Source organism: Pseudopodoces humilis, chromosome 7 (assembly GCF_049639895.1).
Source record: "Pseudopodoces humilis isolate 2021_Gansu_Grassland_sample_001 chromosome 7, ASM4963989v1, whole genome shotgun sequence".
Classification (NCBI taxonomy): domain Eukaryota; kingdom Metazoa; phylum Chordata; class Aves; order Passeriformes; family Paridae; genus Pseudopodoces; species Pseudopodoces humilis.
Genome location: NC_142206.1, coordinates 56,229,616 through 56,242,746, shown reverse-complemented (window position 1 = coordinate 56,242,746; position 13,131 = coordinate 56,229,616). Strand labels below are relative to the sequence as shown.

Here is a 13,131-nt window from a genome sequence, read left to right as displayed (position 1 = left end):
AATTGTTCAGCAATAAATGCAGGCTGAAATTCTAAAGAATGTTCCTAATGAAAGAAGTCATATTTTGCAAACAGTCTTCAGATCAAAGCTGTGGGAGGATGAAAATAGCATCTAGTTTTGAAACAGAAATAGGTATCTACATTACATGGGATGAAACAAGATGCATGCCTGCAAATCATGGAGAGCCAAGCACAGGGACCTTCTCCTGTCCACTCCAGTGTCCTTATGGGTTATTTTCCCAGCCTGTTTCTATTGCATACATTGGGGAATCTATAAGAAATAGCAAACCTTGACTGTAAACATACATGAGACTGAAACATTTCTCAATTTTTTTTCTTAAAAGTAACCTTTAAAATATCATCTATAAATGATCAACTGCATTGAAGTCATATTGATGTAAGTATGAAATAGGGATAAAAGAAAAGCCTGGAAAATTCTGCGTGGTGCAGTGATAAAAAGTGGTTGTTCATTATTTCTTTTGGTGGAAGAGCTGTGTGGCATCATCTGAAGATAGTTTGTTCAAAGAAAGGAACTGCCCTCCCACTGCCTTCCCTTTGCTGCCCCAACAAAGCCCCCACAAAAGCCTGGCAACCAGAGAGCTTGTTCTTCCCAGGATAGATGGCCAAGCTGCTGTTGTAGATGCTACACTTTTATAGGATTAAAAAGAGGGACAATGAAAAATCTGTCATTCTACTAATGTCCCCAACCATTAATTTTTGGATGCAGAGAGCTAACAGCAGTAGCTCCTCATACACATTCCTACACTCCTCCCAAGGCCACCATCAGAGGTGGAATACTGGGTTAACTAACTATTGCTTCCATGTAAAACTGCTGCTCCTGCAGTGCATCCAACCAGCAGAGCACAGCACAGGCTCCTTCACCTTACATGAGCAGAGACTGGCTCTGGGAGGTTCTGGAAGCAGCACCTCTTGATTTCCTGTGGATGTTGAATGTGAGAGATCGGGCAGGTAGCACAGTGTCTGTGTGAAATTAAGTCACATAACTTTCTCACACTGGCCTGAGAAAGTATGAGGAGGAATTCAAACAGTCTTTAGAGAAGGAAAACAACCTTTGCTGGTGTTGTTTGTCTCCTTGTTGTTTTCTTGCAAGAAGCAGTCAAGGGGTATAGTTTCTAACTGTCCAATGATGGTGATGTGTTGGTTTGATGACCAAAGAAAGTTTTACCTTTTCCAACTTTCTTGGAACTGTCTATAAAAGAAGATCTGGAAAATAAAACTAGCTCTCTTTTGCAACTAATCTTGAGAGTCTGTGTCGTCACTCTCACCGTTCCTAATACAGTGTGACAATTTCCCATTCTGTGTGTCATGGAACTAGCTTGCCTTCTCAAAACTCTGCAGAGATTATATGGTTTTCACACGCTTAACCTACACCTTGCCCCTTCCCACAGGTTTTCTTCTGAAAATGACAAGTCTTCTTCAGCTTTAAGAATCAGTTAATTCCTTCCTATAAAACCTGCTTAAACCTTGCTTTAGTTGTTGTGCCTTCTTAGGATCCCAAGGGGGAAAAAAAGATACAGAATTGGCTGAAGGGAAGAAAAAACCAAACCAGCAAAACCCAAGCTAAGAATGTGGCAAACTCACCACACTTCATCATCCCCACTTCGTAGCATTTCCGTAGCCGGCACGCCTGGCAGCTCTTGCGCCTGTTTTTATCTATTGTGCATTGATTGGTGGCTGGGCAGATGTAATCGTTGTGTCCTGCAGTGGGGCAAGAAGGGAAAATCCAACATTTCCAACCATCATTCAGTCATTTCCCAAAGCAGGAATGTTCTTGGCTTTAAACAATTCAACCTTTTCATGTGCATATATCTAAGCTCTGTTAATTTAACTGATGCAAAAATATATATTTATCCTATAATGAACATCAGCCTGTGGCCTCAGAATTAACCAGACAGCATTGCTTTACAGTGGTGATTGTCAGATTAGCAAGCACCTTCTAAAAAGCAACTAATTTTTTGAGAATGGAACATAGACTCTTGTGGAAATTTGCTCCCAGCCTCCAATTTCTTGCTGTATATTGGGAGCCTATAGCTGGAAGACATCAGATTTTAATTTTTTTTTCCCCCTCAGCAGAATTGAAAAGAGCAGCTTCAGTCCTGGAAAGATTTAAGTAAACTACAGCTCTATTTACTGAACTCTGACGTGGTGAGTTCCAGGAATGAAGAAGCCTTTGAAGGATTGACCCTGGACCAAAGTTAACAATAAAACAAAACAAAACAAAAAAAGCCTAGATAGAAGGCAGACTGGTATGAAATAATGCATCCTGTAACAACAAAGAAAAGCACAAGTAGAGAGTGTAAATTTTAGATATTCTGGATAAGTATTTATCTTATTTTCATCAGTTTTCACTGCAGCCTCTTCTGTTCTTTTCTCATTCTTTCCCATATCACCTCGTTCCCACCCAAACCCCTTTATGTTACTGTATTTCATTAATCAATAATCTGGTCCAAAGGTTTATTACTGGACTTGGGCTCACTCTGGCATAAATACAGTTGAATCATCTCCTGCCAAATAGTGGAACTCTCTTGCAGCAATTACTAAAGCATGCAAAAAAATTCATTTACTTTTCTTAATATCTTTTTCCCCAGGCTGCTTTTTAAGTTGCTTTGGGTTTTGTTTTCCCTAACCAAAAATAAGATCAGGCAAAAATACAGCTATTAGAATGATATTTTTTTTTTTTCACTTGGTGCAAATCCAAGAGTTCATGTCCCCAAGAGTAATTATTTAACTGAAGCATTGTGACTATTGCCATGCAAAATTAGAATTATTTTAACCTTGAATTTTTGAACTGACAATTTAAAAAATATCTTGTTACAGTTTGTCTCATTTCCTACTGGCAGATACAACTGAAAAACAAATTACTGTTTATCACTCTTCACACAACATGGAGGGGAGAGGAGGAGGAAGCTCTCTGTTGCACACAGGAATATAAAGTGATTTAAAACTCTTGTGGCCTTGGGATAATTTAACTTGCAGGCAGATGTTCAGCAATGGGACAAACAGACTACACTGCAAATTCAGATAAGCCAAGGAGACCACACACAGTTTCTCAGTCATACTTATAATTTTAATTTAATTCATGAGCCCGACATTTTGGTCTATGGCAGGCCCAGAAGTATTTTATTTTAATACACAATATCCTGTATAACAACCATTGCAACTGAGTGCTTGATAGTGTTTTATGCCAAGAACTGGCTTTCTTTTATTTGCTTTTTTTATTCTTCCATTTGAATTATAAACACTATTACCTGACAGAGTAGACTGAGGTGTACAAAAGGCCACAGTGGGTAACTTGCTGGTGGCCCAAGTACATGTGAGCAACACAGAGCAGGCAAAGCATGTACTTGACAGAAAATACCTTGACATCAAATTCAGTCTTCATTTGTGACAAACTGGACACAAAGGTCTGTTCAATTATTTCAGAAATCAAAAGTACTTGCACTAGTAGAAATTGCTATTCACCTGTGCAGAATTTGCACAATGAACTGAAAAGGCAAACCAAGTTCTGAATTAAATTTGATTCTCCTACTGGCACCATCTCTACCATATTAAGTGAAAAGAAAATATCTGCAGATTGCTAAAGGCTCTGCAGGCAGAAAAGGAGATGAACATTAAAAATCAAACAACAACAGGATTTTCTCCATTGGTATCCATGTGTAGCAACCAATGTCAATAGAAATGATTTTCCACCAAAAGATCCCAGATGAGGCCAAAGATCAGGATAACTAGGCCAAGGTTAAAGGAACTGAATGCCCCAAAGCTGCAATACAGTGCCTAAGTGACTTCCACTGGCTGTGACAGCAAACGTGGAGCCCCACGTTTACTTCACAATGCAGCCATGCAGCAAACTTTAATTAAATACCAGATATTTAAGAATTGAAACATGTAAGTGGAAGTCTTAGACAGAGAGCTCTGGCAGAGTAGGAGATACTGCAGTGCAGGCTCTGAGGGGTGGAGGGCTGAGCTTTAATGATAATCAGGTTAATACCTACAGGTATTTTTCCATCTTCCACAGTGTGTAGATACTACACAGTATGACTCAACACCTCCAGGCAATAGACTCTTGTCAAGTAGAGCTCCCAGCAAGCAAAGTCTCCAGATAATTGCCTACTCTTACTGTGTCTATGACAACTAATTCTCAATTATCACAACTAAGCTGGGCCACAAACTCCCATCAGATTCACAGATCTGCAGCGCCATCCCACCCAGGCCTGTGCTGCAGGGCCTCACTGTGCTATGCATTCCACCTCTTCTCTAAATAAATCAGTTCTCACTCTGTCATGTTTCCAAGTCTTGATAACATCAGAGCCAAGAGATAAAACAGTCAAATCATGTGTTGCTCTATTTTCAGCATGGAGCACCAGACATCAGGATTTCAGACCAGCTCATTAATAGGTCAACTGCTGCAGCCCCTGGTCACATGAAACAATTTATTTAAGCAAAGTTATCAAAACCTGTTTGTCCTACCTTGAATGCTTCTTTTAAAAAATGCTTTGCAGCCTTCGCAGGACCAGACCCCATAGTGGTATCCTGAAGCATAGTCACTGCAGACTGCACAGAAATGGGCATCCTTTTTTGAGCCTGGATTATTTGCAATTGGGCTTGTACAGTCATTGCCATTAGTTTTTCTTTTTAATGTTTCTCTGATAGAAAAGAAAAACATCTGTTATAAAAGAGGAAAAATTTAAACTGCACTGCAAAGAGTTTCATAATTTTCCATTGTCTTCTATCCTCTCTCTATAGAGTCTTCATGTTCCTGAACACAGGAGAGTGGGAAACACTGCTAAGCCTTCTCTGACAAGATAATTTAAAGCGCATAGTCTGATCCCAGTGAAGACACTAGAAGGATTTAGGCATAAAACTGGACTGCTGCTGAATCAGTCACATGAACCCTGGGAAAATCATATGGAATGCTTGAAGAATTATTGGAAATGTGCAAGTCCAGGAATTTGTGAACCAAGTGGATTTTGCCCCATGGGAGCTTCACATGGAAAAGGAGAACTCGTACAGCTCAGACTGACATAAGTGCTACAATGAACACAGCTGCAATTGCTTTGTCCTGTTAGTAAGGCAAAATTACAACACACATCCATTCTCAAATATTTCATCCTTTACATGAGGCTTTACTCATTCAATGACATGGAGAGAAATAACTGAGGTGTGAATCTCAGTCTACAAGATCAGCTTATGATGTTAGACAAAGTTTTCTGTTCAAGGTGACAGCCCATGTCGATCACCCTAATGCTAAACAAAAAGAAGTCTGAATACAAGAAGAATGAAGAAACACAATAAAATACTTCCTTACGTTAAAAAAAAAGTGTTGCTCTATATAAATTAGTAAGATAGAGACATCCCTGAAGCATTGAAAATAACTCCAACATACAGGAACAATTATTCATAACTGGATTAAAATTAAAACAGGAAAAGACAGCCAATTCCTGAAACCCAGATCCTGTAAACAAACACCAGAGGAAAGGAATTTAGATTATCAGTAATGTTGGGTTTAGGTATAGGAAGTATATCCATTGTATCCTTTTTATCTGGACCTCATTTTCTTGGTGGGTTTTGCACATTGTATTTTCAGGGTCAATACCATTTCTAGACAGAGAAAAAATAGTGTCATGCAAACTCTGAGCAGCTCAGAGTGTGAGAAAAGGAATGGTGTATAGTCAACTTATAGGTATAAACTTAAACATGGAGGCAGAACTTAACATCTCTATAATTTTCCTCATCCTGCCTTTCAGAAGGATTAGGGGGGAGAACAAAAATCAGTCCAGATAAGATAGCAGGTAGCATGCTTTATGACTTCTACAGAACAAGGGCAAGTTTAGAACAGAATATTGGAAACATGCTGAAAGTGTTGTCAAAGAGGCTTTAATTAATATATTAAAAGCAGATTTTGTGCTGGTTTCATGACAGGAGGTAAGGACAAACACACCCACATGCCAACTGAAAATCATCAAGTTCATAAGTTTTTGAGGAGAACGTGTTCAAATTTCCTGTTAAAATTTGCAAAGGAGGAAAAGGTGCTTCTCAGAACAAATTTCAAAACAGAAAAATTAAGGTATTTGTTGTACAATTAAGTTATGAGAGATTTTTTTTTTTTTAAATGGTAATTCATTCAGATACAGCAGGGCAGAGGAGTGTTTAAGTATTTAACAAGCTTGGTCTTTGATTACACACACACACCTCGTTAATGGGTTGGTGAATCACTGAGTTATTTCCTGCTCTGCCATGCTGGGAAGACCAGTGAGGGGGAACTCTCTGCAGGAGTAAAGGGGCTGTATCACACATGCCTAAAATGCTTTATTTAATTTGCTAATGCAAGGAAGGAAAAGCATTCCTATTCCTTCCTGTTCCCCTGTATTTAAAAATAAAAGTAATTTGGTGTTTCATATTAGTAAAAGAAGTATATTTTTAAGCTTTACTTGGCAGTCATTATCCAATTGTGAGGGTCAGAAGAGGATCAAAATCAGCTGGAGAGCCTCTCTATGACTGATTGATATGCTGTGGAGAGCAATGTTTATTGCCCTTGATAAAGCACTGGGGTTATGAATGAAAGTAAAGAAAAAGTGCATGCCGTAACATCTCGGCGAGGATTGTCAGTTTTTACCTCCCAGTCATGACAAGCGTTTTTAAAAAGTGCTTTTTCTTTCCCTGCTTAAAAGTTTAACAAGAGCCACCCTGCACTCATGCAAGCTGCAAGGCTTCCTCAGACTTGTGACAAGCAGCTTGCACACAGCAGAACCATCTGGAACAAATTCCTCCTGCGGGCCAAGCAGCATCACAGCCTCTTGTCTGTGACAGCTGCAGCCTCACACCAGGAGGCTCAAACCCCATCAGTTTGTCACCACTGGCTGTGAGGACAACAGACCCTGCAAACAGTCAGGGCTTGCAGGTAAACATCCCATACCCCAAGACTGCTGCTCCAACAGCGTTTCGACACACAGGACAATCCAGAGAGGGCAGCCCCACATGTGGGTAGAGATCACATCCCAGCTGCTGTAGGACTGGGGCACACCAGCATGCTCAGCAGAGGAATGAGCTGCCAGCTCCTGCAGGTGAGCTGGAAGTGACTGGATAGATGCCCACAATGCTCCTGCCCCAAAGGATGCAGGAAAATAAGGGATGTACCTGGTCGCTACCAAGGAACCACATGGTGAAAGATTTATTACTTTACACCTCCTAGTACTTCTCTCTATTTTATGATTGTGGTTCCTATATAGAGATACTACCTTTCTAAAAAAGAATCAAGACTTCACTCAAAGTAATAAGTCACTGATTTTCTCCTGGGCATCCTTCTATTCTGAGCAAACTGGTCTAGGGGGTGTCCCTGTCCGTGGCAGAGGGGCTGGAACTAGATGGTCTTAAAGACACCTTTCAATTCAAACCATTCTGTGAGAAAGAGGTTATACTCCAGATTTTCTTGATTTCTCTTTAAGTTAGGTCATCATCAGCTGCATGGGCAATAGTCCTTATATATCTATTCAAATAGCTGACAACTTACTCATTTGAACTCCAGTGGGACAGGTTCAGCTTTCCTTCTTTTTGTTGTTGAGAGGGCATTGCAGAGCATCAGATGGTGCTCTTGCTCCTGGGTTATTCCAGCTGCTGTCCCAACATCTGGACAGCTTCAAACACTAACCTTCCCAGGGCTGTCAAAGTTCTGGAACCTTAACCAATGTGGAAAGAGTTTGGATGTTACCCCTGTACACATCAAAGCTGCTCGGGGAATTCTTCTCTCTGTAAGTGCTTCCCAAAGAGTCTTTCCCAAACCACACACCTACACTGAAAGCGTATTTGCTCTCCAGAACTGCATCAAACCCACCCATGGCAGGAGTGTGGGTAGTCTCAAAAATAGCACAAATCCTTTATTAACCATTGAACTAAAACTGTTGCCAGGACACATTATTTTTCATACTCCAAACGACTGCTGAAGTTAAGTAAGGAGGCCTATGAAGAGACATACAGCTGCTGAAGCAGGAACAGCACCTGCACACCCTGGGCTTTTATCCATCCAACAAGTGTTATGCCCATGAATGGAGCAATTTCATCACCTGATGATCCAGATGCTGATTAGAGTTTGCAATATGAGTAAATGTGCGGAACAATAACATGTTTTCGCAAACAGTGCTTCTTGTCAGCTGAAAATTCAGCCTGTGACTCTGCTCTTCGCAACAACTTTACAAAGTCAGTGGGAACAGCAGCAAGAAACAAAGTCAGGCTTTTTCAGCAGCAGCCCCCTTTTAACATGATGCATGCTGCTGTGTGACAGCTTATACTAAAACCAAAACGCAAAGAAAACATTTCCCTCGAATTTCAAGTTAACAAAAAGCCTTCACATCTATTAGAAGTTGTAAAAAAATAATCTGGGTAAAAATGAATTCAAAAAATATTGTATGAGAAGGCAAAAAGAATGAACCTTTACCTCTTTCACTCAAAGGACTTAATCTCCCAGAGCATAATTTTATTGCACAAAATAGTACCTATCAGTCTTGAAATTTTGTTTACACAATGTAAACTGTTCCCACACTGAAGGTATTTGTAATGCTCTGTGTTGCTGTATAGTACTCTAAGGAGGTATTGAAAGAAAAAATCTCATTTCAGAAGCTACAAAAACAAAACAAACAAACAAACAAGCAAGCAAATCCCTCAGACTGATTTGGTGTCTAGTTAAATTTTTTTGGCATAGTTTTGTTTTTCAGAGGGACCAACACATAGAAATCAAATGTAAAAAGAAAAGGCTTGAGCTAAGGAAACTCTAAAGAATATCCAGCCAAGTTTTCCAGCAAGAAGCAGCACTGACCTGCTCCCGGGCAGCACTGGCTCCATCGGTCGTGCCTCGCACCACAGGCTCTTGGGCTGCTCTGCATACAGCAGTGAGGACTGGCAGTGCAGAGTCAGAGGGGACAGATGGCCAGGAGCAGACCACAGCGCACTGGGGCTGGAGGTTTGCCTCGCACTCACACTCTCTGGATCCCCAAAACTGCTGGCAATGTTGTAATTCACCATAGCAGGGCTGCAGAATGCCATTGCGGAATATTCGTGCCTGTTTTCCATGTAAGATGAGGGAATGTAGACTGGACTGTGTTCTGCTGCCAGTGTGGACTGATTGCAGCTGTAAGGAACTGGAGAGATGACACCAGCAGGTGAATTTTTAATTTCTGTTTTATTGCATCCAATATCCTGAAGTGGCAGCAACTGAGAAAAGTCCTTGTGAGAAGATGTGCACAGGGACATTTTGATGCAAGATTGAGGAGTGCTCTTCAAATATTCATCCTAAGATGATAAAGAAAAAAAGAAAAAAAATTAAAAAGTAAGAAAGCTATGTATTAAGGCCTTTTATAGAAAAGAAAAAAAAAACCCAGTAAACCAGAAGTCATAAAAACATCTCGTTAAAACAGATCATATACCAAATGCACTTAAATAGTCAATGTACAAATTTACTACCTTTAAGAAAAAGAAAGCTTTCTAGAATATCCTTAAAAATAAAGGTTAAAATACACATTGACTTCAGACTGTCTTAAAAAACAATAATAATTTTAAGAAGAAAACTATTTGAGGCCTGCCTAAAATGAAGATGAAGGTGACAAGTTGGATCTTAACAGTAGTTACAACCAGGGTAAATCTGCTCTCTATCAGAGCTAAAATTACCCCAAGATCCACAGCTATGGAGGAGAAATCAATTCTCTTTATAACAACTCACCATCTCCTGCTGTTAAGCACTACAGTCCTCAGCCTTGTACTTCAGGGTGCTTTCCTTTTCCATCACAAACATGTAACAGCAGGCATTTTGAAAACAGACAAACACACACATGCATATCCCCTATACCTTCCAAATCCAGAACTCCACTGCACATCCCTTTACACAGAGGAGGAAGACAGGTAGTAGATGTCAGCAAGCAGTGCAACTTCATCACTGAGAGGTCCCTGGGTACGGCACCTCTGAACAGAGCCATTGGAAAAGCAGAAGTCATGAAACACAGATATTTCCAAAGCTGACAATAAAACTCGAGTGATTTCATAAGGTCCAGAAGTTTTATAATTCCCTGCAACTCTCCATCCCCATCCCAACTACCCCCTGTCCTTTCTCCCATCTGACTCAGTTATCAAAACAAAGATCTTAAATTGACCACAGTAAATACTCTTTGCAAGATTTAGGCATAGGCAAATCATTTAAGAGAGAAAAGAATTTTGAAAAGAAAAAAATAAAAGCCCACCAAAATTATCCTCCTGAGACAGACCTCTGTCCTAGAAGCATTATTTTACTGTAGCATTTAAACATATTTTTTCTTTATTCTTCACTAAGACTTTAATCTGTAATTCATTCCAGCTTTAAAGACAGACCTAGTTTGCAATTCAAAACAATACTGTATCCAAAATAGGAAGTTTCAGCCCCCTGAACTGATATTGCAATGTGCTTTTACATATGGTAATAAGATCCTAACACGAGAAACCAGAGGATAACTAAACACTCACCCACAGCTTTGCTATTCCACAAGTGGCCAAGGTAGAGATGCTAAATGTTCTTACCTTTTTTTTGCCTCACATGACCATAAAACAAGATGAGGAAGATTCAAGCATAGGTTTGTTGAAGAACCAGCAACCTCCCTGTCCCCAAAGTTCTCAGCCCATGGCATTTCTAATATGCCACCTTGGGGCATTGATAGGCACCGCTTCTAGGGCAAGGACTGAGAGTAGAAGCACTAACAGAAAAGGTAAGAAATAGTCTTTTTGACTAAAATGGATAGTTGAGAGTCCTTCCTTCCTCCTCACTCTGCATTCTGGCAATGAAACTGAAGTTATGTGTAGAAATAACCAGAAACTCGTTTAAATCAGCTCAGGCACTTTAGACCCAGCTGCTGTTTTTTCCTTTGTGGGAAACAGGAAAATGAGATATCTCAGCAGCTGTTTGTGTCCAGCAGTTCTTGGACTGGAACTCCAGAGCAGTCAAAGCAGGGGATTCTGACCTCACTCCTCACAAAACCTACACGCTTCATCTGCCCCCACCAGATGCTTCACAGCCTTCTCCAGAAAAAACCAGGCATTGTGCAAACTGCAAAAAAAAAACCACTGATAAACCCAAAGGTTCTTTCACTCCCAGACTGTGAGGTGGGTAATTTTTTAGAAGAAAAAAATGGAACAAAAAATATTTGGAGTATTTTCATGGGTTACTATGAGTGGGCCCAATGAGCACACTGGACTCAACACACATTTAAAGACTCAGTATAAGCAAAGCTGTATTCCCCTTGCAGTCTCAGAGGCTGCAGATATTTAGGATGAGCATGGGCACTTTGCCACACAATCTGGAAGGTCAGCAAAAGCTGTGTTTACTTTGTCCCTCTGCCTCCTTTGGAAGGGCACACAGCACAGGGGGACCCCAAACCCTTTGGAGAGAAGGACCTGAGCAGCACCACAGCAACATCTCTGTCACAGCCAGCTAGAGACATTCTGCTGTGACAGCTTTTGCAGCAGGCAACTGGTTGTGTAGCTTCCCTCAGCATTTAGAAAATAAATGCCTGCATGCTGTAGAAGCAAAGAGAACAGAGCTGCTACTACAAAATTTTTATTAACAGAAATCAGCTGAGATTTGAGTCATGTTTTTCTGCAGGGGGAATCCACTAATGTGTGTGTGCAGGGTATCTGCCTGCTTAGCATAAGGAGATATTGTCTCCAAAGGGCAGCACACAGTATTTAGAAACATATACAGAAGTTACCAGAAGCAAGAGTGAAGCTTGTTTTAGGGGTAGAAGTTCACACAAGAATAAGAAGTCAGTACAGCCTTCCTGAAAAACACACTGCTCATAACTTATTTACAAGAGAAGGCGACTCTGGGGTCCAGCAGGTTAAAGAAAACTGTACTCATGGTCTTCAGCAGGCTGCAATGTAGTGAAAAAATAACAGTATTGACCTGAGATTATTAACTTAGGGAGCAGAAATGGTCTAGCTACAGTAGACCATGGATGTACACGAGATCACATTGATCACATTTCTTTACACCCAGAGAATTTAAAATGGGAAGCCCAGAGCCTCACAAATAAAGTGAAACTGCTGAAATTATGCATCATTACTCAGAAGGTCCTAAAAATCGTCTGCTGGACTGTGAAGTTGTGTGTCTTAAAGCAGACCTGAAGACTGAGGGAAATAGATGTCAAGATCTGAGACTCAAGAAAAACTCCACAAACATCTCAGAAGGAAGCACAACCACATTTAATACAAGGATTACAATAAGTAGTGCAATAGGCTAATAAATTTGTTCCATCGTGGTATAATGTCCTCATATCTTAAACAGTACTCATTAAACAGAAATTAACTACTTCCCAAAGTGAACTCCTGTCCCAACACTCCCTCTTCCTCTGAAAAAAATATTTTAAAAGCAAGATTCAATGATAAAGTACATTATTTAGATGCGGTCTATCAGCCTTGCACTGGATCTATACCAGGCACAGAAACAAAACAGGTGTCTATTACATTTATACTCCAGTCTCCTGGCAGCCTGCAAATGTTTCAATCCACTGAAGTAAGTTTAGCTTAGAGACATATTCAACAACTGAAATGCCATTATTAAGTAAACAATAGCCATTCTGGCCAGTTCCTCAAGTAATACTTACCATTCACAAATCTAAGACAATACAGGCAGGATTCACTCTGAAATAAAGCAGCTTCATTAGCTCCAGTACCCAAAGGATGACACGACTATCCATGAGAATGTAGGGAAAAAACCCAAACGTTATTAATGTTCCCTCCGCCCCCCCGAAAAAAAAAAAGAAAAATTAGATTTCTTCTCTTTGAATAACTCTACAACAACTCAATCTGTCTTGAGAGTCACCATGCAAGACATGCCAGATGAGGCATGAGAACTGGTTTAGATGTCAAACAGATACATGGGTAAATAATTAAGCCATCTGACGTATTTCAACAAACTTGAAAGCCACTTATTGCACATTACCCATACCAAGTACCTCTTTAAAAGCCTTGTGGGAAAATAATTCTTTTGCTTTCTTTTTTTTTTTTTTCAGTTTTATGTTTGTTTGGGGTTTTTTTTTCCATTTTGGAAATGGGAAAAATAGGTAGAGAGGGCAGGGTGCCTGCTTGGGAACATAATACAATA

General features: G+C 40.1%; 1 protein-coding gene across 4 annotated transcripts in view; it reads right to left on the bottom strand.

The window, feature by feature from the left end:
* The window catches only part of ESR2 (estrogen receptor 2), a 33,721-nt gene extending 20,883 nt beyond the window's left edge, over positions 1-12,838 (bottom strand). Inside the window, exons 1-5 of one of the 4 annotated variants that reach the window (XM_005520059.3) lie at positions 12,632-12,838; positions 9,853-9,965; positions 8,827-9,299; positions 4,488-4,663; positions 1,602-1,718 (exon numbers count right to left, since the gene is read on the bottom strand). In XM_005520059.3, the coding sequence (XP_005520116.1) occupies positions 1,602-1,718; positions 4,488-4,663; positions 8,827-9,260 (727 nt within the window). In that variant the 5' untranslated portion in view covers positions 9,261-9,299; positions 9,853-9,965; positions 12,632-12,838. Of the gene's footprint in view, positions 1-1,601; positions 1,719-4,487; positions 4,664-8,826; positions 9,300-9,726; positions 9,803-9,852; positions 9,966-10,553; positions 10,851-12,631 lie in introns of those variants that run through there. The other 3 variants (XM_088057771.1, XM_014250073.2, XM_014250074.2) reach the window with 3 other exon arrangements.
* Between the last annotated feature and the right edge of the window lie 293 nt (positions 12,839-13,131).